Source organism: Centrocercus urophasianus, unplaced genomic scaffold (genome assembly GCF_019232065.1).
Source record: "Centrocercus urophasianus isolate 14NV4802_14NV808 unplaced genomic scaffold, USGS_Curo_1.0 seq_21, whole genome shotgun sequence".
Lineage (NCBI taxonomy): Eukaryota > Metazoa > Chordata > Aves > Galliformes > Phasianidae > Centrocercus > Centrocercus urophasianus.
The window spans coordinates 1842025-1866519 of NW_024884767.1; the positions used below are offsets into that span (position 1 = coordinate 1842025).

Here is a 24495-nt window from a genome sequence, read left to right on the forward strand (position 1 = left end):
CTTGTCAGCTCTCCACTGGACCATCCATGTGCTGGCATCATACATTAGTCCCCTTTTCTATGCTCTTACAGCACTCCATCCCTTGAAAACACAGGCTACAGAGCAAAAATTTGAGTTTTTCCTTCTGTAACACATCCTGCTTCTTTACATCAGGTCCCCACATAGAGTTAGCATCATACTCAGACCTGAAGTTCATGTGGCAGTATGACTATTCAGTAACTTTCTTTGATGAAACCATCTTTGCAACAGCTTTCAGAAATGGCTTACAAAGGGATAGAGACCTTAGAAGCATCTATTGTTCCATCCTGGCAGCATAAGCCTTCATGAAGGCTCTGACAACTGGAAGGAGACCCAAAACAATTTCAAACTATGAAGTAAATCTCTGAATTTCCAGGCAAACAGCTGCTGTGGAGTAAACTTGGAAACTTTTGAGCTAACATGCCGGTTGTACAGCAAAGCATGTGCTACATTAAGGGAAAACCTATTGCAACAAAGGGCAGTGTACCCTGCCTGTGAGAGACCCATTGCTTGCAAAATATTCTGAATCTTAAATAAAGAGATAGAAACTTTTCCAATCAAAAATTTTATTGATATTCTTGGCAAGTTAATAGAAATTTATGATCTTGGTCTCTCTTTCTTGCCCTTGTACAAGGCCAACAGAGAAACATTGGCTACTTTGACAACCTTGAAGCGAACTCCAGGAATGTCACCAACAGCGTGACCCTTCCGACCAAAACCAGCAACCAGCACTTCATCATTTTCCTGCAATAAAAAAAACATGCAGTTACAAAGCTATCAACAACAAGCCTGCCCAGATATCTGAAAGAATCTGCAATAAATCTGAGCCCTAGTACAAACTTTCTAGGGAAAGGAGAAGAAATACTGAAGGCTTTCAATAGGCACACAGATTAATATCCCCTTCAGCGTTTTGGAGAGAGTAATATTATTTAGCTTGCAGCAGGAACACTAAAAACTGTCTTTGCCAACAAAATGGAAAGTATGAAATTGCCTCTGACGTCTTCTGCCTCCCTCTGCAGCTACCACATTAAGATACACACTGTTCAGAATGACATGAAACCTTGTCTAACCATCAGCTAAGTCCATCTGTTCTGTGTTTCTTTACCTTAACACACGTATCAGTCAGTTCCTGGGTATCACTCACCTCAATGAAGTTCAGGCAGCCATCGTTGGGAACAAAGGCTGTTATTTTTTTGCCATTCTTAATGAGTTGGACTCTCACACACTTCCTGATAGCAGAGTTGGGCTGTTTAGCTTCTACTCCACTAAAATGAAAACACATCAGCAAAAAATTATTTCATGAGCTAGCAGACTCTCACTGCACCATAGCATATTACTAATTTTTTTTACATTCAGGCTGGACATGTATTTCAAAACAGAAAGGTATCACTGATGCATGTAGAACTACTCAGTACTAAAGCTTAATTACACAACTATCTCTTCTCCTACATATCCTAATTCAGGAAATAAAGCTGAAAAATAAGAAGCCCTTAGGTCTTAGCTGTAAGAAACAAAAAATCCCACCATCCACCCCTACATTAGGTCAATAAGAACATACTGCTTCATTTCTTAAACGTTTATTAAACTAGCAAAATAAAGCAGCAATAACAGACGTCCTAGAGCTCGCTAACGCTACGTGCTGTATAACAAAATTCATGAATTAAAAGAGCTTATGCTGGCTGCTTCCCCGCGGCCCCTTCCCGAGGCCCGGTGCCTCCCCGTGCCCGCCGCCCCCCCGCCCCGCAGCAGCGCAGGCTGACGCACACTTTCTCCAGGACGATCCCCTTGGCGTGGGACGCGCCGCCAAACGGGTTGGCCTTCAGCGCCGTGCCCAGGTGAGCCTTCTTGTACTGCTTGTCGTGCCACTTCTGGTCGCGGCGGTGGCTGCGCAGCTTGCGAGCGGTGCGGAGACCACGACACTTCCCTGCGGGAGGCGGGACGGAAAGGTGAGGAGGCGCTCCGAGGCCCAGCCGCCCCGCTGCCGCCCGGCCACGCGGAGTGAAATGGCCACGCCGCCGTGGTTCGTGGAAGCGGCGCGGCCAGGGCCATCAGGCTCAGAGATAAATGAAGGAACCAGCCCCCCAACCTCGCCGCCGCCGCCGCCGCCCCGACCCCTTCAGCCCAGGCCCCGCACCCCCGGCCCTGCCCAACAGCGCTCACCCATCCTGCCACCGTGCCTGCCGAGCGCAAAAGGAAGCGCCCCGCCCGCTGTGCGCCGCCTAGTCGCGCTCGCGAGGACCCCCGCGGGCTGCCCGCGCCGCGCCTGACTGAAAACAGCCGGCAGGCGCGGGGCGACCTCGCCGGGCGGGGCGACCCTGAGCCGCCTGAGGCGGAGCGTGATCGGTTTGGGCTTGTCCAGAGCTGGCGGTGGTCGTTAGGGAGCCCCGGTCCGATAGTTTAAAGAGATTAAATTTGTAAGGATGTTTTAAAGTCTTACAGAGGATCAGGACTAATTAAGTGTATAAAAGCCGTTAGGAAGGAAATTGTGACGGAGCGTACTGAAGCAAACGATGGTCTTCCATGCGTTATTAAGGGAATTGCTCGGTAACGCGCCAAGGCTTAGGTGTCATCTGCGACGGGGACGCAGAGCTGCGCCACCTCTTCCCGAGGAGCTGGCGACCGCCCGGCCCCAAGGGGGCGCTATGAGCTCGCCGGCTCTCGGGCGGGCGCCGCCATTTTGCCGCTGTGAATAGGCGGGGGGAGACCCCCGTGTGCCTGGCGCCTTTGTGCTCCGCGGCGTCCTCGCGGGGAGCTGAGGATCCGTTCCGCTTGCTCCATGCGCTAGGGTGTGGGGACTTCCCTTCGCCGTGGTAGATCAGTGCTGTGGCACAGACTGCTCTATTTTTTCTTTTTTTTTTTTTTCCCCCCCATGTACTCATAGGATCGTAGAGTGACTTGGATTGGAAGACATGTTAGAGCCCCCCCAGTTCCAACTCTTTGTTGTGGGCACGCTGCCCTCCCCCCAGATGAGGCTGCCCAGGGCCCCATCCAACCTGAGGCCTTTAGGGGTGGGGTGCCATAGCCCCATGGCAGCTGTGCCAGGGCCTCTCTCTCAGCACTCTCACTGTGGAGTTTTCTCGTAAGATCTAAACTAATCTGTAACTGCTGTGTGGTGTAGATCGTTGAAAAGCACTTGGCAAATTAGTTGCCAAGAGGAGATTTTGCTGAAACTGGGATAAACTCTAGATAAAGGTAATTTTTTTGCCCATACTTTTGTTGTATTTCAGGAATCAATCCATTGTAGCTGTTTGTGAACCAGAGGAACACCTTATCTTAGTCTACAAAAATACTAATGGTTTCTGAAGTGTTTGTACAGTTGCTTATATGCCATACTTCATTATTTTGTTAGGCGTGTTACTTTAAAAAGCTGTTCTGATCACAGTGACCTGATATGTCATCTGAAGGTAAACTGTTGAAAATAAATTGTGCCATTGTCTGCCTGAGGAGATGCCCTCCAAAGAGATAAATTATCCATGTTTAAAATTATGTGTGCACTCTCGTTCATTGCATGCAAACTCACTGCGTACATAATCACTGCAGCATGAGGCAGAACAGCTGTCATCTCTAGGCCTCCATCAACATTTATGTAATCATCTTCTTTGACAGAGGGCTTGCTGAACTGTGGTGACACACTTGGGGGTGTGTGGAAGCCCAGGAATGCTGATTGGCTTACCTATCGGTCTTTGATTTTTTTGCTTCACAACCCACATGAAACTCTGAATTCTTTCTCTGAATTGCCAACTGCTTTCTTAACTACCTTTTCTGCAAGATAAATCGCAAACAATAAGAGCAGTAAGAGCAGATCCAAAAAGAGGCACAATGAGATCTGTGTCTTCCCTCTGACTGCTATTCATTTTGCAGCAGAGGTGTTTGAAATACCACGTTGCTAAGAAATAAATAAGTGATAGCAGCTTGATCATCCCAAGGAGAAGTTTTGCTTGAAGAGTAATCCTAAGCAGTATCTTATTGTCAGATGGAGAAATCATGACAATAAAACAGTATTTTATTTTTCTTATTTGAAATAGTAGCCAGTTAGCCCACCATAGTCCTTGTTGCGAGATGCAGACAAAACTGTTATTGTTATTCCCCTAGGAAGTTTGTTGGATGCGTTTATGGAACTGAATGCAACCTTGTGTGTTCCATAAAACAGAATTTGGGTTTTGCACATGATCCTTTGTTCACCCTTTGTCCACTGAGTATGTATGTAGTTGCAGATTAAGGTACATTTGATTAAGCTTTGCTTGTCTGTGTGATTTCAACATAAAACATGCAAATATACACAGTAGCTTGTCAACCAAATCACAAGAGCTCATCTAATCAAGACTCCTGCATAGAGGCTCCATTCAAAAAGTTTCCTTTACAAGCTTCATAGAAATTTTGTTGCAGAGTTGGATGTTTGTCATAATTCTTCACCGGAACAAAGTGTATGCATAGGATGGCTTCTTTGCTTTCAGTTTAGTCTGTTTATTCTTGAAGTTCAACCAAAAGGAACCTTTTTAAGAATGACATAGAATGCTTTATATTATCAGCAAATGCCAAGAGGTAAGGAAAGACTTTTCTTCATTCCTTCTCTCAGTTTGTCAAGTGATGACTGCTAGTTAGTGAATTCCTATGAGCATGTGCTAGTAGTATGTAGTGAGAAAGAATATTTTCATATTGGTTTAACTGTGTTAGCAGTTTGGCATTATGTGTTCTATTAGTTGTCTGAAAAGAACCTTATGTCTGAGCACACTCATATGTACTTTTCTCCTCTCTTTGTGAAACATGGACTGAAAAAGCATTTTCTCTGTAAGATTGGAAGCCCCGCAGAAATATGCTGGCAGAAGAACAATTAAATATACATTCTGTTGACAGAGAATGGACTTTTCATTGAATTCAGCCTATAGAGATTTAGTTTAGCTGTGGTCTGCCAAGTCTTGTCGATACCATTTTATCTCCCTTTCTCACCTCAGAGGACACACAGTTTGTTAATCTGTGCAGCAAGTATTTGTATTTCAGCATTTTTCTTTCTTAGCATTTGCTCCTGTACCAGTGAAAAATGAACATGTACAAAATACCCACGTGTGAAATCCCAAGGTACAAATAGGAAGACTGCATTTTTATTTAAAAACAAAACAAACAAGCAAAAAAAAAAAAAAAAAAAGCTAAAAAACTCAAAAACTTGTTTAAAAGGAACTATGTTCAGGGATACTAGAGAATTTAACATCCTTCATTTTTTGTGGCTTACTAATTTTTAGAAATGTGTGTGACACTTCTGCCTCCTTCCATGATTTCATAAAGTTCGCAGCCACTTCTCTTTACTGGTGTATTTATTCTGCATTTGGCATCAGAAATTTCTGGTTTTTCATGGAAAATGTTGAGCTTACTGTCCCTTGTTCATTATTTTTCACTGCTCTCACCTCATTTTTCATGTGAGGATTCTCATAAGTATTTAGATTCCACCTTAAATTGGATAGAAGCAGCATGGCTCTGGACAAGCTGTTGAGAGATTTTTAAGATTAGAGAGTAGTCTCTGTATCCCTGAAAGAGAAATTAAGATGGCAAATCCTTTTGAATAGTTGCAATGCTAAAGCCCCTATCTTAATCTTGTATCTGGAATGCAATAGACAGGAGCTCTTAATCAGTGAAGTAGGTCTTATTCTGTGATCACATCAGTGGGTAGCTTACTAGCTGCCACACAAGGCATTAACGTGCCTTACGGTTGGGTCTAGATTGGTTATTGGTTGGGTATGGTGTATGAACATTCATACACAGATGCATAAAGGCAGCTGTTGGCTGCAACTGGTTGTGGCTATCTCCTGCCTGGTTATTTAAGTGGACATGGCTGCAAATGTGAGCTCAGCGCTGGTCTGAACTGCCTCTCAAGACTAATCTTTCAAGAGTGGGCTGCCGATGCTGAAAGCTACACTAAAAAGGCATTTCTGTCAGAGGTTTTTTCTCAATTTGATCACCAGTCGTAGCTGTGCTCATGACTGAGGCCAGACCAAATATGAGCAGGTGAAAGAGCACGGTTTTGACAGTGGATCCAGCAGAAAGCACCCTTACTTCAGCTTTCCCTGTGTAGATGCTTTGATTACAAGTTGCTGTTAGTGAGTTTATGTAAAGAAAGCGCATGGACGGTAGGTTTGAGAAATCATTGTGCCCTACCCTCCTCTTACCCCGCACAGATAGAACTGCAGTCATAGAACCATAGAATTATTGAGGTTGGAAAAGACTACTAAGATCATTGAGTCCAACACTTCAGCCCATCTGCGCCGTGCCCACTAACTGTGTCCATCCACGCCATGTCTCCATGTTTCCTGAAGACTTCCAGGAACAGTGACTCCAACCACCACCCTGGGCAGCCTGTTCCAACACCCAACCGCTCTTCCAGTGAGGACATTTTTCCTAATGTCCAACTTGGAAGTCCGTTCTGATGAGTCACATGAGGACAGAGGTCTTGTAGAAGCAGGTGTCCCCGTCAGAACAACCTGATCCAGCCTGTGCTACATGTGGACCCTGGTGCCTCAGTCTGACAGTTCCCAAATGGAGGTGCTGTTATTCTCTGGACATTTGGCAATGTTAGTTCTGCTTTGCGTTGTCTGTGGGTATGTAAACATCTAACCAGAGAGGCGGGTGCACACAAATTGAGTGAAACTGAAGTTAACCAACTCTGAATGTTTGACTTCTGAGCTAAGTCTAATTCCCCACCAGTAAAATGGAGCTAGCACTAGTATTGTAAAGGTATTGTAAGTCTTCTTTAAAATACAAATAATCCTTATTAAATTATACAGATAGGAAAATTTATGAGCTGTTTGGAAACATAACTTTACCCTTCTGTAAGGCTTAGATAACAAGCTGCTCAGTGCAGCGTTAGTGTAGTCAGAGTTTGTAGAACCAACCTTTTTTTTTTCTTTCTTTTTTTCTCCTTCTTCTTTCTCTCTTTTTTTTTTTCTTTTCCCCTTTCTTTTTTTTTTCTTCCTGAAAGACATCTCGCACATCCCAGTACATTTTCCCCCCAAACCAATAATCTTTCGCAGGGACATGGGCCGTGCCTGCTGTCGGTGCATGCAGTCAGTGTACGTGTGAACACAGGAACACACTGAGACTTTCTCCCGCCGGGTACCAGAGCAGAGACGGCTCTCGTTGGCTGCATCTGCTGTCCATCACACCGCCGGGCGTGCGGGGCCGCGCAGCCCTCCCCAGCCCAGAGGAGCAAATGTGCTCGGTGTGGAGGCATCGGCCCTTCTCCATGGAAAGAAACGCCGCACTTAAGTTGTTCGTTCTGTTTTCGTGTCTGGGCTTCGCAGCAGCTGTGGAGCAAACGCTAGCCACAGTGGATGGCAGGTGAGTGATGGAGCGCTTGCTGATTTGGTGAAGTTGGGTGCGTGTGTTGAAGGGGGACCTTTAGTGGTGTGTGTCGTGTGGAAGATCTTGCTGTGGTTTGGAATGTCAGGGCATGATTTCAGTTCTCCTCTCAGAGAACAGCTGGGGTGAATGTAGAAATTAGTAGAAATTTTGAAGCCTACGCCGTGTAAGAAAACAACTTTAAAACAATTCTATGTGTAACACTAAAGATGGTTTTAAAATGAATGTTTTCTGAGCATCTGTCTTACATTTAATGATTCTCTTGCTCATAACTCTCTTGCTTTGACTTTCCCTGGCCTTTTTCTACTTCATTCTTTTATTCTTTTATTTTATTTGTTTATTTATTTATTTTTATTTAAGAAATAGAATAGCAGGAAGGGGGTGAAAACTACTCCATGAAACATGCATGCTAAAATATTCTACTTGTGCAGAAGTGTGAATTCAGCATTGCTAAAAAGTCTTACGGTTAAGAAATTGGAAGGAATTTGGATTCATTGCTGTTTATTGTGCCATTTTTTAACTTAGTGAAGTATTAATAGGAAGCCCAAATTAAAAGAAAGAGAACTTTCTAATGCCAAGCTTTATAAAAGTATAAAGAGCCTAAATTGTATGTTGAATCATGTCCCCAAGTCACTAGTAGCAAACATCAAATATGCTGATGAAGATCACTGCTGGCAAGAAGGACATGTGGTGATTTGCTTAAGCTTGTATTACGAGAGCTGGTAGTCAGTTACCAGTAAGTGCTACAACATGTTTTCATTTAAATAGCTTACTTCTTGTTCTCCTCTGCCAGTTTTCAGATTTGTTGATGCCTTCTTAGAATAATTGCACTTCCTTGCTATCAGATCAAAATTTGAGAGAAGAGAGTGAAACATTGCATGAACTTTATTCTAATAAAAGTTAGGAACTGTAGTTGTGCTTCTATTGCTGTTGAATTGAATGGGAATTCAACTTTTGCATTCAGTGGAGGTGAGATCATACCTATAATTCACCAGACTTTCTGCGAGCTCAGTTTTGTTATTGGTATTCAAAACTATAATTTTTTGTAGGTCCTAACTCTATTAAAGTACAGATCAAACAATACTCAGTGCAAAATAAAATAATTATGTAAATCTGTCTCCCTATGTTCCATCACAAATAGAGCTACCCAAATGTGACACTAAATATTTAAAATCTGTAAAGAGATGCAGGCTTTGTAGATTTTTTTTTTTTAATGATATAACTTCAGCAGATATGTTCTAAATTTAATTACAGTTTTTGTTAGGTACATTTCTTAGGAGGAACTAGATTTTACTTTGAATGTGACTCACAATTATGATTTAGTAACTGTGGAGATACTACATATGAACAGCGTCCCTGGGACTACAATCTGGCTGTTGCTGCCAGCTGCTCAGTAAGCATTCCTCTCCTTTGGTCATTATAATTTCATATTTAGTGAGTGGGAAGGTTCACATTATTTTTCAAATAAATACTTCATAAGTGATTGAGGCCAGTTTTGCAGTCAGTGAGGTAGTCTGCATCTGCACAACGCGAGTGGTGATTGGAGTAAACACTGCAGCGGAGTATATTTTGGCACCTGACGCAGTTTGTGAGAGCAGTGATATGAAAAGTAAACGACAGCCTTTGTATTGCTTCACCTGAAACATTGTAAGCTGATAGCATGAAAAGTATGGCCTCCACACTTCATTATTTTTGCATTCCAGGTTATTTATTTTGATCACTTCAGTGGCCAAAAGGCCGCTCGCATGAGAGTCTTCAAGGGGTGGAATATACATGAACATTTTAGATACAAAGTTAGACTTTGTTATCTTATGTAGATGGATAAGGTTGTCTGATAAGAGGGAATTTACACTTCTTTATTCTTATAATCTTATTTAATTGGGTTTTACATAGTGATTAGTCATCCCAGTGCTTTGTATTAGGGCTAAGCCAATTTCATGTGGGCTCCTGACACACTAAGAATGATAAGTTCAACGTACAGCATATTGCCTGCATATGTCTGAGCTAGTTATTTCTGAATTGGTAAAGAAATATGTTAGTCCTCACATCATACACTGTGTGTGCTCCTGAATTTGAAATTACTGTAGGGCAGAATGGCTGAAAAAGAATTACGTTTTTATAAGTCATGTGTATGTTTTTGTTTGCTAAAATGATTTGCTCTTACTGATTCGCAGCCCCCCTATTGACAGTTTTGCAGGCAGTGGAGAAGAAAGCTCTAGGGCTAGCTAGAGGTAGTTTCCTTTCTCCCCTTACTGTAGTTAATGTTTTGTGTATACAAGCAAATACGTGCTCTTATTTCACCATTAACTTTTCCCATTATTTCTTACAATGCTTTCATCTTATGAGGGCAAAAGCAACTGGCTGCCAGAAATCACCTGTCAATTGGTCTTGGCTGAAAGGGCCTCTGATTTGACACTGGGATGTGTCAAATTGAAGGCCACCTGTTTCTGTCACAGATGACATGCTTCCATGAAACCTCAGGGTTATAAATGTCAAATGCAGTTGATGGACCTGATAAAACTGTCAGATTTTTTCTGTTCAGAGAAACGGAGGCGATCCTTACCATATACCACTGTCTGTGCCACAGAAGTTGGGCTGTAGTGAGACAAAGCAAACCCTTTAGTGGGGTTTCACACGGTAGGCAGCTGGCATTGCTGGTGAGCAGGGTAAGAAAAAGTAGTACTGAGGTGGAGGCATTCCGCTCCTTTGCCTCTGCCTGCAAGTGTGTGAGAAGACTGCCATGTGGCTGAGAGCATTTGTCATACTGTGGTACTTAGCGGTGATTCCTGGGTCGCGCTCTATACTGCGTTCCTCATGAAAGCATGAATATTTCATCAGCTGTGCACATTCATTTATATTTGAATATCTTTGTGCTGGAAAAAGCAATTTGGCCTTCAGGAGTAGCATGGCTATGCATTGCTGTGGTTTATTGCATGTGAAGTGAAGGCGTCAGACTGCACTGTCACAGACTTCAGCCTGAGCCTCAGAGTCTGTGTGGAGGGCATTTGTATCTGTGTTCAAGGTATAACCCTGCGGAGTTTTTTGTCACGAATATGCTGCCTCATACGTTCATTCATTCTTTGTTCTCCTGAGGGCTTCATGTTGCTTATCAAATAGTATTCCTTTAGGTGAGCCACTTGGCATGGCCGTGGTATTAGCATTATCCCAGATGGGAGATAAGTAATGACTTTCTTATCAACATTCGTAATACCATAACCAACCATTTCTCTTTCGGACCAACATAAAAACCTCTCAGTGATGAAATTAACTGAATTATGCGATTTCACTTGTCTCCTCACATCCTAGTTTTAGTCTACTTGCTTCAGCATGGCAGTTTCCAAATGGAATAATGGGCCTTGAGCTTTTAACTAAGCATATGCAAAGAAGCTAAGTGTATAACTAACAAATATATATAGACACAACCAAATTTAACTAGTTAGTATCTAAATAATTCACATCAATTTCTTTTTGGTGTGCCTCATTTTTATAGCTCTTACTAAGAAAAAATGCCCAGATGATCTACTGCCTTCTCTGTCCCAAAGGCACAATCTGTCCTGAAAAACAGAGAGAGGAAATTACCGTTGGGCCCAAATGACACAGCCTGTGCTCCTAGTCAGTAAAGAAACTTAGAGAGAGCTTTGTCTGGTCAAGACAACAAAATTAAGTCTATTATGGTCATATCTTGAGACTGCCAGTTTTTGTTCCTTGCACTGGACTCTTGGAGATGCTGAAGTCTGCTGTGTGATCTAACCATGTCTTTCTGGTGCAGGTTGGGCCAGAGTGAGTCTTGGGTTAAGGGCGGTTGATGTATACGTCCAGTACATGCATCTCAGTGGGATCCTATTGAAGTTACAGTAAACAAATTTGCTTTGGAATTATGCTCTGGATTGTTTAGGTTCGGTAGATACAGCAAAACTACTTTGCTTCTGCTCCTTTCTTGTGAAGCAGTGGTTTAAAAAAACTATCCTAGCACTAACACCTGGCTCAGAAACGTGGTGAGAATGGCTGAAAGTGCACCATCTTTTTGAAGTCTGTGGGATTTAACAGCTCTTGACTGGAGAAAGAGCTGGGCTCACTTTGTTTAATTAAAACTGCCAAACTGATTTTGAACAATGTTATCTATATTGAACTTCTTATAAGATCTTTTTGGCTCATTCAGCTCAGATTAGAATCACTGCATTGTGCTGCAGATCGTAGCTGTCTTTTTGTACTGTGTCACATTTTCTCTGGAGACTGTCTTCTGTTTTATTGCCTTGGTTGCTAAAGGGACTGAGTGTCCTGTATGGTCAGGAGCAGAGCTGCTCATCAGGCCTGGTGTTTAGTGACAAAGTGACAAGCTGGGATATGAACTCCCCTCACTTTTCTCTGTTTTGCCTTCTGGGTTTGGGGAGTTTGCAGGGGTGCACAACAGGTCTATCCTTGACAGCACAGAGTATGCCTATGAAAAAATGCTTTTGCTAGGGAGGCACTGATCACAAGAAGGAGCCTCTTGCCCTTCCAAACCATGAGTTAAACAAGATGTTATGTGTGATATGATAGAATAATAGAATCGTTAAGGCTGGAAAAAACTTCAAAGATTATCCAGTCCAACCATCAACCCGCCTCCAACATGCTCATCACCCATGTCCCTCAGTGCCACATCTGCCCTCTTCTTTTGAACACTTCCAGCGACAGTGACTCCACCATTTCCCTGGGCAGCCTGTTCCAATACCTCATCACTCTTTCTGAAAAGAAATTTTTTCCTAATGTCCAGCTTGGACCTACCCTGGTGCAACTTGAAGCCTTTCCTTCTTGTCCTATCACTGTTACATGGGAGAAGAGGCCACTCGCCACCTTGCTACACCCTCCTCTCAAGGAGTTGTAGAGGGCAATAAGGGCTTCCCCAAGCATCCTTTTCTCCAGATTGAATAAACCCAGTTCCCTCAGTGCTCCCGCAGATCATGTACTCCGGACCCCTCACTACCTTCACTGCCCTTCTCTGGACATACTCCAGAGCCTTGATGACTTTCTTGTAATGAGGGGCCCAAAACTGAAGACAGTACTTGAAGTGCAGCCTCAGCAGAGCAAAGTTCAGGGGGATGATCACCTCCCTGCTCCTGCTGGCTGCACTAGTTCTGATACAAGCCAGGATGGCATTGGTCTTGGCCCCCTGGGCATTCTGCTGGCTTATGGAGTTACATGGGTTTTGAGTGAGCCAGGTGCAGAAGGATCAAATTCCCTTGCTGCCAGAACTGCTTAGACATGATAGAAATGGATTTCAAGGCTGCTCTGTTCCTTCTACATGAGTTTATGATGCTGTGTCTCACACCATTCTGCCGCTAAGATGAAGACATTTAAGTTGGTATCGCTCTTGCTCATTGTCCTTACATTGTTCTGGTCTTTGCATGCATCTTTTCAAGTACTTTTTTATTGTGAATGTTATACTGAATGAAACATAGCAGCAGGAACTCTTCCTAGTGAACCTGTTGGAGACTTCAGATGCTGTAAAGTAAATATTTTTCTCTTCTCTTCTAGTTCACATGTAGTTTCAGATCAAGATTCTCTGCAAAGAACTGGTAAGGCTTTCAGTGGGCTAAATGCCTGGATGCTGGCTTTGACAGTGCAGCTGTAAAAAATCTTCATTCCCAGGAGTTGCTCCTTCTGGTATTGCTGACTGTTTTGTCAAATGTTCCGTTAAAACGTGTCTACCCTTAACAGATATCCTTTAAGGGATTTGCCTGGTTAAAACAATCATGTATTAATTGACTTTGAAATATAGTGAGAATATAGAACAAAGAAGTCTTCATTTTTTTTTTCTTTCTTTCTTTGTTTGTTTTTTTTTTTTTTATTTTTTTTTAAACCAGATGAAAACAGAGCTAAGTGTTTGAAGGGTGAAGATGTGAGAAAGTCTGTGAAGCGAGTTCACTCCTACAAATCTTCACTGTCCTGACAGTGAAGATAGACAGGTCATCTGTTTGTCACAGGTTCCCATCTCTGTCCCCTGCAGGGAAAGAAACTCCTACACAGGCTCTTGCCTTGTAATTCAACACACACACTTTGAAAATAGCTTGTTGCATAAAGAAAAAGTAAGGTTTTATTAAGTGTGAGATGTATACACATGTATACATGGATAGGCTAAATCCTGTCATTTTTGGCCACTGGAGTTCTTCCCAGCTAGGATGGCAAAATATTCACTGAAAAGGAGACTTTATTTTATGAGCAAGGTAAACTAAAACATAAGATGGATGTTGAAGGTGATATTTGCATCGAGACACATATTTGCCAAAACAAAATAAGAGATTTTGTTCAAGGCTACTTGTGCCAGAATGTGCAAGATTATGGTTGTACAATGAGTGGATGCGTTCTGTGTGAGCTCATAACAAACTTTTATCTGCAGGTCGACGCTATGATGGTGGTGTGAAGCCAAAATTGAATGTAAATCAAGTGGCAATTGCACAGGTAATGCTTGCAGGAACTGTATTGGAAAAGCTTTGTCTTCTTTTTTTTTTTTTTTCCTTCAGAAACATGCTGAGATCTTTTAACTTCAATTATTGAATAAAATAGTCTATTATTTACAGGAAATAGCCAACAAAACTGTGAGTCATTATGGTGTGCTACTGATTTCCAACATGCATTTGAGTGTCTCTGCTTTTCTAAGTAGTGAGGTAAGGCTTCATTGCTGGTGCTGTCACTGGGCTCAGGCATAGGGTTGTTCTAGAAGAACCAAATTGTACTCCTCCTCTTCTGTACAATTGCATTTGACTGCAGAGCCCAGTATTTTGCTTGGTACAAAAAAAATATCTGAAGCAAAACTGATTGTTTGAATTCCATCAGTATTTTCTGAGTCTACTCTGTGGGTCTTGTCAGAAATGAAGAGGAAAAGGCTCCACTATCAAAAAACATGCAGGTGATGCATTCTAATGTAAATACGTTGTTTATAAAATTTATTTTATTGGTAATTCTGAGAATACAGCCTTATTACTTATCCAAATTACATTCATAGTCAGTGTTTCTTGCTGATCTTACCTTGCTTTCTGCTTGTTGCTGTGAGTACTTACTAATTTTAATTCCTAAAGCAGCCTTGTGCTATATGTGAGGTCAAGTATCAAAAGGGTCTTTCAGGGTCTGAGCTGGGAGATGTGATTTGCTAATCTTAACAGCAAAAAAACCCATCTCTTTAAGCCAAGACAAAGCTTTGGGGCTTAACCGTGTCCCTTCTGGAGCCTGATAAGATGCTGTTTGTGACTGAAACTTAGAAAGAATACCTGCTTTGTTTTTGTTCATGCTTTGAATTTGCTGAATGTGAAACAGCCATGAAGACATTACATGCATTATTTTGTTTAGATGGGATGCATGCATAGTTGAAAAAGAGCTAAAAATCTGTAAATCTTAAAATACGAAAATGACAGATTTTGAAATCCTTTCTGAACCCTAACTTACTGTCTCACTTTATATAATCTCACAGTCAAATTGTCTTTCTTTGGCGCAGAGGGGATAGGATTTTTTCTCTGACCTCTTTTGAGAACATGGTGGAAGCTGCAGTTGCCAGCGTTTAATGTTATCACAGAATCACAGAATTGTAGGGGTTGGAAGGGACCTCCAGAGCTCATCGAGTCCAACCCCCTGCCAAAGCAGGTTCCCTACAGCAGGTCGCACAGGTCGGCATCCAGGCAGGTCTGGAACATCTCCAGAGAAGGAGACTCCACCACCTCCCTGGGCAGCCTGTTCCAGTGCTCCGTCACCTCACTGTAAAGAAGTTCTTGCCACATTTGTGCAGAACTTCCTATGCTGCAGTTTCCGGCCGTTTCCCCTCGTCCTGTCTCCACTCACCACTGAAAACAGTCTGGCCTCGCCATTCTGCGATGTTATGAACTGCTGATTCTGTAAAAGCAGAGATCCACACTGAGCCATGGTACAGGCCCAACTGTCTAAGGTCAATTTAAAGTTGATTTTTTTTTTTTTCCACCTTTAGAGCTGCCTAAATTGTTTTTGGTATGGTAGGCTGTATGCTTTGCTGCAGCTGAGTCCTAGAGAGCCTTTTGCAGGGGTGAGCAGCTTGTGATTCTAGCATTGCTTCATCTTTTTGTATTGGGCTGAGGTGGGATAAAAAAATGTCATTTACTCTAATAATACTTCTGTAGAGTGACTAGAAAAACAACTTTAGCTTATATTAGCTATCTTGCCAGTTGTGTTGGAGCTAAAGGTCTGTATGGTACATTGCGCAGTGTTGGGAGGGGTGAGACAGGTAAGTCTGTGCATTCCTACCTCAGTACTGCTGCAGCTAAGACCTGGCTCTAGCAATGTTTTCCAAGTGGTTACCTTATTGTAGGATGGAGAATGTCTCTTGCAGTACCCTCCTTTTGATATTTATCTTATGATCCTTCAGGTTGTCAGCTACAACTTGAGCAGAAAGGAGCAGCTGGAAAGACCATCCTGGAGGCCATTCACCCCCAGCCACTACAGCCCTCTCAATGTCACAGTTAATGGCATCCCTTGCATTCTCTTCTGGGCCAAGAGGATCATGATTAAGTTTGAAAACCACACACAGCTGGATTTGACAGAGAAGACATTTGGTGTCCATGCAACAGTGGATGTTGGAGATTCAAACTGCAGTGAAGACAATGCAATGTAAGATGTCAGTGAAATAGTACCAGATAACAAGTCTAGTAAGTAAATATTGAAGAAACAAACCTCGTAATATGTAGTATAGAGCCCCAGTACATCAAGGCGCATTGCAGCCAGCAAAGCAGTGTGCATTAGATGCTTTCAGATAAATGCTTCATACAGCATATAGACGTACATGTCTGTCTTCATCTTCACTAATGTCAGTCCTTGTGGCCAGCCAGTTTCCCACTAGTATCTGTGAGATTGGAGCTATTGATCTCTTCAGTATCCAGCTATTTTCAGTAGCTTTTTGGGAAAATGAATAATGGGCCCTATGCTAAATGTCAGGATTTAGAGGCTGGCTGTATGTGACTTTGGGTGGTGGACTACTTACTTCCACATAGGATATGTGCCATTATTGTTTACAGCATAAAGATGCACTTATGTATTTAGAGAGACTTAAGTAGCCCCTTGTTGCAGAATGTGATTTACGAATTGCTGATTCTTAAAGGTGGAATAACTACAGGTTTGCATACTATTCTGGCATGAATTACTAGTATGAACAGTTCATTCCCTCGCTCCTACCAGTTAACCTAACTGGATCCCAAATCCTCCCATTCCATAGCCATACTAGGAAGGAATGCATTTTTTTAATATCCTAGAGATGTTTCCACAGCCTTTTTTTATTGGAGAGGTGTTCCACCCTCTGAGCATCCTTGTGGCCTCTTCAGGACCATTTCAACAGATCCATGTGTTCTTTGTGCTAGGAGCCCCAGGGCTCAGGACACAGTTGATGTTTTTTGCTGCAAGTGCACATTACTCGTTCCTGTTCACTTTTTCATTCACCAGTACTCCTAAGTACTGCAGGGAGTACTCTCAAGTGGCTCCTAAGCCACTCATCTTCTGACCTGTATTCATAATTGAGATTGTCCTGACCCAGCTGCAGAACTCTGCACTTACCCTTGTTGAATTCCAGGAGGTTCACATAGGCATCCAGGTCCCTCAAGCCTGTCCAAGTCCCTCTTGATGGCATCCTGTCCCTCTGATGTGATGCAGTGAGTTGACTGCATTGGAATGAACTCCCAGAGCAGTGGTCATGGCACCGAGCTGCTGGAGTTTAAGAAACGTCTGGACAATGCTCTCAGTCATACAGTCTGATCTTTCTGTGGTGCCAGGAGTTGGACTTGTTGATCTTTATGGATCCCTTTCAACTTGGGATATCCTATGATGCTACGATTGGTGTCATCTGCACACTTGCTGGGAGTGCACTCAGTCTCACTGTCTATGTCACCAGCAAAGATGTTTAATAGTACCAAACTCAATATGGACCTCTGAGGAGCACCCTTTATCACTACCTGGACATGGAGCCACTGATTTCAACTCCTTGAGTGCTACCAGCTAGCCAATTCCACTGAGTGGCTCATTTGTCAACTCTATGTTGCTTTCATTTAGAGACAAAGATGTCATGTGGTACAATGTCAAATGCTTTGTAGGTAGAAGATGTCAGTTGTTCTTCCCTTATCCAGCAATGCTGTAAACACTCGTATGAGGTCGCAGTTTGCCCTTAGTGAACCCGTGGTTGGTGGCAACCAACATTTCTTTGTTTTCCATGTACCTTAATGTAGTTTCTTGGAGGATCTGCTCCATGGTCTTGCCAGGCACAGAGGGGAGAGTGATTGGCCTCTATTTCCTGGGTCTCCCTTTTTTCTCTTTTTAAAAATTAGGGCTACGTTTCCCCTTTTCCAGTCACTGGGAATTTCACCAGACTACCATGGCTTCTCAGATATGATGGATAGTGGCTTACCAACTTAGTGGATTATCTGTCTGAGTGCTCACATGGTGAATTGTCCTGTTTTTCTCACCCAGAGAAGCCCCTTAAACTTCTCTCGTCTGACGCCTTCTTTGCTAAGACAATCCTGTGCTGTGGTTTTGGATTAGCTTCATAATAGCTTTATACTGCCTGATCAATGCAAAGTAGCTGGAGCCAGGACCTGGCTACAAATGCATATGCATTTACTATGTAAATTTAATATAATAAACTAGCCAGTGGTTTGTTGGTTTGGTTTTTATGTACCAATTCCTGGATCAAGCAACTAAATTTCATGTCTTATTTGCCAGTGTCTAATCTTCTTTTGTGATGTGTCTATCCTTGGACTATGATATGCCTTTGTAATAAAACAAGGAAAGGTGTAGTTATGGGGGAGAAGGCAACCCACTTGTGGCCCTCGATGGCTAGTAATGTGGCTCCACGTGATCAGAACCTTTTAATGTTACATGATTTGTAGTGGTAATTTTTATGAGTCGATTGTGTGTAGTTCAAGCATGGACTGTGTGGGTAACAACGGAGTGCTGCAGAAGGGTGGGTTCAGTGCAGCTGTCTCCGCCTCTTGTGCCCACCACACATATTTAATCAAATTGCAAGCTGTGTTTGAATTGCGCACCTGGGTGAATACAATGCAGTGATTGCAGGTAATGTATAGACCTACCTACATATGTATGTCCCTGTGAAGAAATGCACTTTTTGTTATTGAGTTGTTATGTAAGTTTACTCAATGATTCAACTGGCTTGTATCATCTTGTACAATAATTTAATACATATTCGCTGTGGAAGAAATATCCAGAATACTCATTCGGTGCTGACAAGTTCTGCAATTTTCAGCATCTGAAGCAGCTCACAGAAAGTATAAAATAGTTTGCAGTATGTTTCTGATTAGTTTTGTATGTGCTAGAGCCTTTCACTTTAGTTGCCTGTGATGACTGCACAGAAGCTTTGTAGAGCTACCTCACAGCCAGTGTATTTATATTGCTGTACAGATGCATATGTGTAAAATTTGAACTTCCATACTATCTGCTTTTATTATACTCTAGAACCTAAAAAGATGAGGATTTCATGCCTGTTTACATGTAGCTCTTTTTAATGACATGTATAGGTTACACTTGACCAATACATGTATTACAAATCAGCCTTTTTGACTTGAAAAGGTGAGCATAGATCAAATGCACCTAATTATCAACTGAGGATGAAACAGCGGGATTTAAGTATCTTGTGTTCTTTGTGGAAAGTCTAGGCCTCATTCAAATTAACATATGAGCTACAGGATTTCAGTGGAGGGAGATCTAATAATTGCAGGTTTTTTTCTACAGATTTTAAAGGTATACTGAGTAAAAGACTGTCTGTAATTGTGCTTAATTTTCTATGCTGTTTTTTCTCTTAAGACTTTTGAAGTTTTTCTCTAGCCTGACACTACTTACTTTTTGACTTAGGCTTTCTCTGAAGTTTGGTGATATTGGAAATCTAAAGGGTCTTGTTATTAGGTAAGTAATATGATAAAGAATAATATTACACAATCAAAGATACAAATAGTATCTTTGGTATGCAATTATTTGTGTGATTTTTTGGGGGGAGAGATGAAAAAAATGATGTAATAGAACTGCTGATGTGGTGAGCTAGTGGCAGGTGTCCCTGTCCTTGGCAGGGGGCTCAGAACTAGATTATCTTCAATTATCTTCTTTCCAACCCAAACATTTTATGATACTGTGATATAATCAAGACATTTGCATTTAACAGAGCTGTCATTTTCAACTGTATTATTTGCCTATTGTATTTTCTTACAGCATTTTTTTCTTCTATGTTGAATTCTCTATGCATGAGAAAAGTTCATGTCATCTCATTTGAGTAGTCTCAGATATTTCCTAGACTCTGCTAATTAGCTAACTTTTTGTTTGCAAATTTTGTTGAAAAAAACTGATAATGTAGGCTGCACAGGCATCAGACTGTGACCTACTTCATGTTTGCTTCTTGGTGACCAAAGAAAACAAGCATTTCCTGGTAAATAATTTTTGTATGTGGTGGTATTTTACCAAGACTCCATGCATAAATTGAGTGTATACTGGATCATATTGATTTAGCCTTTTTTCTTCCACATCTGTGCACTCTTATTAATTTACTGTGTCATGACTAAAGTAGGTAAGCATCTCAGAGTATGTAACAAATCTGTAGTGTTCTCTGTGAAGCCTGAGGAACTGTAAGAAACAACAGTACACAGCACTAACAAAAGAAAAGTTTACCTTTTCCATTACAACAATTTAGTACATTTGGAATGAGAAACACATTTCACATATGAAGTGTTATCATTAATGTCTATAAAATCTATACTGTTTTCTTGTGAATTGCATCACATCTCAAAGTGATCACTGGAGTCTTCAGGAAGTGCCTTACAGGCATATGAGCGTATGTATCAGCAGACCAAGGTTTGACAGACTTCCTCTGTTGTTGCTGGAAGTGAATACCAACGTTGGATACAGATTTCTTTTTTTTTTTTTTTTTTGGAAAATCTCTTGCCGCTCTCCTCACTGTGAGGAAGAGCAACAAAATCATTTAGCTACAGTACTGAAGAACCACAAATTATTTTCCAGAGTTATGAGAGCTTGCAGTAATATAAATGGAGGAAATTGATAATATTGGTTGATCTTCTAAGATTATCAGATGTGGACCTAATAGTTCCAACTCTAAGACTTGCTATTGTATTCTTCTTTTTTCCCATAAAATATTTTCAGATTGTTACTAACAACCAGCTATTACCAGCTGTCTGTTCAGAATTGGTTCAGCTTACAGAGACTGCAGCTTCTTTACAACCACTCTGTACAAGCAACATTTAATGCAACAAGAATATATGCACCAGCAAGTTACTCCTTCCACTGTGAACACGTGAGCAGCTTGCAGAGATATGATGCCCTCCTGATACCGAGCTCTGCAAATGATGTTTCAAAGCTCTGGGAAGTTACTTTCATTGATTTCCAGGTAATGCTGTTGAATTAGGCCAAATGGATTCCAAAGGTAGACTGATGGGAAATTCTGTACTTAAGTTCCAAGAAAGTATTATGATCTCCTGTGTACAATTTGTCTAACCTCCACAGAACTTTAAACAAATCAAATGCAAATGGAGATTTAAATTACTGTAGTCATTCTCCTGTCAAGGAAATGTAGGGCTATGTAGCTTTTCTGTAGTGTCTTGCTTGGGTTTCCTCTTAATAAGTAAAATTAACTGTCGATATTAGATGTCTCTGAGCTGGACTCTTAAAACCAATCATCAAGGTTGGGATTCATCTAACTCAATTTTTGAAGACAAGAAATGTTGACGTTGTGCTCTGGTTACAGTCACCCCAGTCTGCCTCTAAAGCCAGTGGATAACTCTTCTGACTCATCCTGAGTCCTTATTATAGGATGAGATTAATCATCAGCTGAGAGTGCCTATTATTTCTGAATTTGGCAATAGTTGATTCTAAAATGTCTCGGCTTGGATATTTTGCTTTTAGATACCTAAGTTTTAGGGGATGAATCCCAGCCAAATTGCCGAATAGCCCTGATTGCACTGAGTACTTCTGCTCTGCCTCATCATCAGTACTTTTTTTTTTGCGAGGGTAAAGCAGAACAATATAAGAAGTAAATGCAGTGACACGGGACTTCTTTCCCCATTTAGTCCCCATTTGGTAAATGTCCAAGGACCCATCTTAGTGAAGCAGTCAACTCTGTGAATGCCAGTGTGGTGAACTTCACACTAGAACTGAAGCCACAAGTAAAACTTGTCCTGGCCATAGGTGAATGCACCTTCTTGTAGTTGGGCTGATTCGTTACCAGGTATTGCTGCTTGAATCTGGCGATGAAAATCTAATACTAGGGTAGGCAATTATGCATGTTTTGTGCATTGAAATTTGTGCAGTTTGAAACAGAGTCTAGAAATTCTTAGCAAATGTTACTGGAAATGTACTGTACCAGAAAGGTACCATGCTTATAATTAAATGTGACCAAAGTATTGAGAGTGATCGTGGAAGATTTTGTTTCAAATATGAACTGCAAATCCTTTGGGCAACAGAGTGATGCAGATCAGAATAACTTTTGGTTTCCAGAAGACTGACCTGGATAAGCTCACTATGAACTCCAGATATCACTGCGAGATTTAATTTTTTAAGATGATGATACTAAATCAAAAACTTTCAGTGGCACCAGAGCAACTTCACAAAATTGTTTGCAAAGATTTTACTTAATATGAGCCCTTTTGTTCTCTTTGTAGATTCAAGGTTTTAACATTCAAGAAGGACATTTTGCCTATGCCAAAGATTGTGCATCCTTTTTCTCTCCAGCAATTCTTATGGGTTTGGTTATGTCGCTGATTCTGCTGCTGGTTCTCGCCTATACTCTTCATATGTTGATCCACCTGAAATCTCTTGACAGGCATCAAGAGTGCAAAGCTTCTCCTGCTTATTTTGCACAAATGAAAGACAGTGACATGGCAGATGAGAAAGAGCCACTGAGAAGTAGTGGAAATGAATCCTATGAACTTAGAAGCCAGCAGTTTTGTAAAATCTATATTTAGCAGCATGTTATATCTGTCTCAGTGGAACAAATGAAAGTGGTATTTTTTTTCTACTGGCCTCGTTCTGTGTAGTTTGTGCAAATTTTTCACCAACCAATGAAAAGAAAAATAGATAATAGGCTGTTTATTTGATTTATCGTGTCATTTATTGATAGCCATCTCAAAGTTTCCTTTGAAAGCAGGACAAGGGAAAAAGATTCCAGTGTGAGTAACAGATACAGTGTGATAGGAGTTTATTACTGTAGTACAAGACCAAAATGCATACCTTTGCAGCCAGCTTACTGATTTCTAAAGAGAAGAATCACTAATGGAATTTTTTTGAAGTTAAATAAAGAGACAAAAAAAAAAAACAAAAACAAAAACAAATCTCTTGGCTCATTCTTACAGAAAATGAGAGTTTTCTTGGTTTTGTAATTGCTTTGACTGTATCCTAACAAAATAGCATCTGTGTATTTTCATTATATTTAATTCAGGCATTCCAAGTTGCACCCTTCCTCTTTGTCTGCATGTACTCCTTCATCAGAGCCACCTAAGCTATGTATTACACACTGCACTGATAAACAGTGATAGCTGTGGTACAGAGGCATCTTGATACTTTTCTATAAGCTGGAGGCTTACCATAAAGATCTGCTGGGAGAGGAGCAGACATCTGGTCAAAGGCTTATCCTTAACTTCCCAGCTCAACTTTATGCCAAAAGAAGGATTATGAGCATTATGCCCTATAATTCTAGATTTTGATTCTTCTCTATCAAATCTCTTTAGTTTTCCAATATTTTACCTAAAAGGAGAATACCTAATGCTAAATTGGAAAATACATGCAAACATAGTGGAATTGGAAGCTCCCCAGCATCAAAAAGAATTTCCAGAATGTTAGAAAATCTTCTGCAAAAGCAGATTTAATAATCAAATGCTTTTATTTTAAGTAACAGAGCTAGCTAATTGTTTATGGTCTTTTTAACCTATCCTGCAATGCTCTTTAAGCATCCTGAGAGATGTCCAAAGAGCTCTTACTAGCACAAATGACACAGAGACCAGACATGACGTATTAAGTAGTTAGTTGATTTAGGGAAGCACTTCAGAGGAAAATAAACGTCATCTTTGAACTGTAACCAGATGTAGGAGATAAGCTTCTGGGGACTTGGCAGGACTGCCCGTGGCCAATCTCTGCCAAACATAAAGTGTTTCATAAAGGATACAAGCAAAAACAGGAGTATCTGGGAATCCGACTGAGAATGAGATTTGGGGCTGCAAATAAAGTGTCCATGGCATTCTGCATGAGATGGTGTAACACTCACTGGCATGGTTCTCCCTTCCTTAAACGCCACAGTGACAGACGCAGGTTGATGGCAAAGTTAGAAGGAGCTCAGCGTGTCAGTGCTGAATAGGTGATGTTCCCCAGAGCTGGGAGAACTCTTGTGCCTGTGGTCTGCTTTCCCATCAGGCAGTGAAAAACTGACATCATCAGTGGCAGCCTGACCTTCAAAATTACCTCCTTCCCCAGTGTTCTCCTGTCCACATGATGCCTGTGTGTCAGCACAGAATGCCGGTGCAGAATTAAAGATGGGGATGTGTGTGTGCTTTCTGCTGTGAGGCACTTGGGCAAGGTAGATGACTTTGTGCAGGCTATGTGCAAGGCAGACTTCATGGAAGAGAATGCAGAGAATAAAAAACAGCAAAAGAAGGCAAAAAACATCTCAACTTTTTCAAAGTGATGTCAGAATTGCAGTTACACTTAGTGTGTCGGGTGATGGAGTACAATTGGTGGTTATCTCCTCTCTGCTGGGACTTCTCACCTGGCAGTGAAAATGCTCAGGTTCATCACATTTCAACCTGGAAGGGTGATAAATACACCAATTGAGTTAGATGGACAAGAAATATGATGCTCAGGAATGAGGAACCATATATTTGTAAAGAGTTAATGATGTTTTAGTGAAGAAGCAGAACGAGAATCAAAAATCATCAGTATAAAACTGAGCACCATGATTGAAAAAGGTAAAACCTGGATTTCTGCATTCCTGATAGGCTGTTTTCTGTGAGGCAGATAAGCAAACCTTATCAAGTGCACATTTAAAACAACAGAGGCATTCCATCACTCTGCTTCTGACATAAGAAAATTCAGGTTAACATTGCCTGCTACAAAAACAAGCTACATTCACGCTAACAGAGTCTTGAA

At 41.4% G+C, this 24495-nt stretch overlaps 3 protein-coding genes across 3 annotated transcripts in view; 2 read left to right on the forward strand and 1 right to left on the reverse strand.

Moving 5' to 3' along the window:
* Positions 1–7118, forward strand: part of ATG10 (autophagy related 10) — a 99058-nt gene extending 91940 nt beyond the window's left edge. The window contains exon 8 of the mRNA XM_042822949.1: positions 7038–7118. The gene's annotated coding sequence lies outside the window, so the exon portion shown is untranslated. The remainder of the gene's footprint in view (positions 1–7037) is intronic.
* On the reverse strand, positions 568–2245 carry RPS23 (ribosomal protein S23). Its single transcript, XM_042822950.1, has 4 exons — positions 2179–2245; positions 1783–1942; positions 1163–1283; positions 568–762 (listed from the first exon to the last, which is right to left on the reverse strand). The coding sequence occupies exons 1-4, from the start codon at positions 2180–2182 to the stop codon at positions 616–618; spliced, it is 432 nt and encodes a 143-aa protein (XP_042678884.1). The 5' UTR covers positions 2183–2245; the 3' UTR covers positions 568–615.
* Positions 7119–7216: 98 nt separating the features above from the next.
* Positions 7217–22650, forward strand: LOC122162545 (V-type proton ATPase subunit S1-like protein). Its single transcript, XM_042822943.1, has 7 exons — positions 7217–7344; positions 12880–12920; positions 13742–13803; positions 15731–15972; positions 19213–19263; positions 20506–20749; positions 22020–22650. The coding sequence occupies exons 1-7, from the start codon at positions 7217–7219 to the stop codon at positions 22320–22322; spliced, it is 1071 nt and encodes a 356-aa protein (XP_042678877.1). The 3' UTR covers positions 22323–22650.
* Positions 22651–24495: the final 1845 nt, after the last annotated feature.

Excerpts from the sequence above, each read along its gene's own strand:
- RPS23 (XM_042822950.1), bottom strand. Across the intron at positions 1,284-1,782 it reads GGGATCGTCCTGGAGAAAGT|TGGAGTAGAAGCTAAACAGC; the intron begins GTGCGTCAGCCT and ends TTTTCATTTTAG. Across the intron at positions 763-1,162 it reads GCTGCCTGAACTTCATTGAG|GAAAATGATGAAGTGCTGGT; the intron begins GTGAGTGATACC and ends TTTTTATTGCAG.
- LOC122162545 (XM_042822943.1), top strand. The coding sequence starts at position 7,217 with ATGTGCTCGGTGTGGAGGCATCGGCCCTTCTCCATGGAAAGAAACGCC. Across the intron at positions 7,345-12,879 it reads CTAGCCACAGTGGATGGCAG|TTCACATGTAGTTTCAGATC; the intron begins GTGAGTGATGGA and ends CTTCTCTTCTAG. Across the intron at positions 13,804-15,730 it reads ATCAAGTGGCAATTGCACAG|GTTGTCAGCTACAACTTGAG; the intron begins GTAATGCTTGCA and ends ATGATCCTTCAG.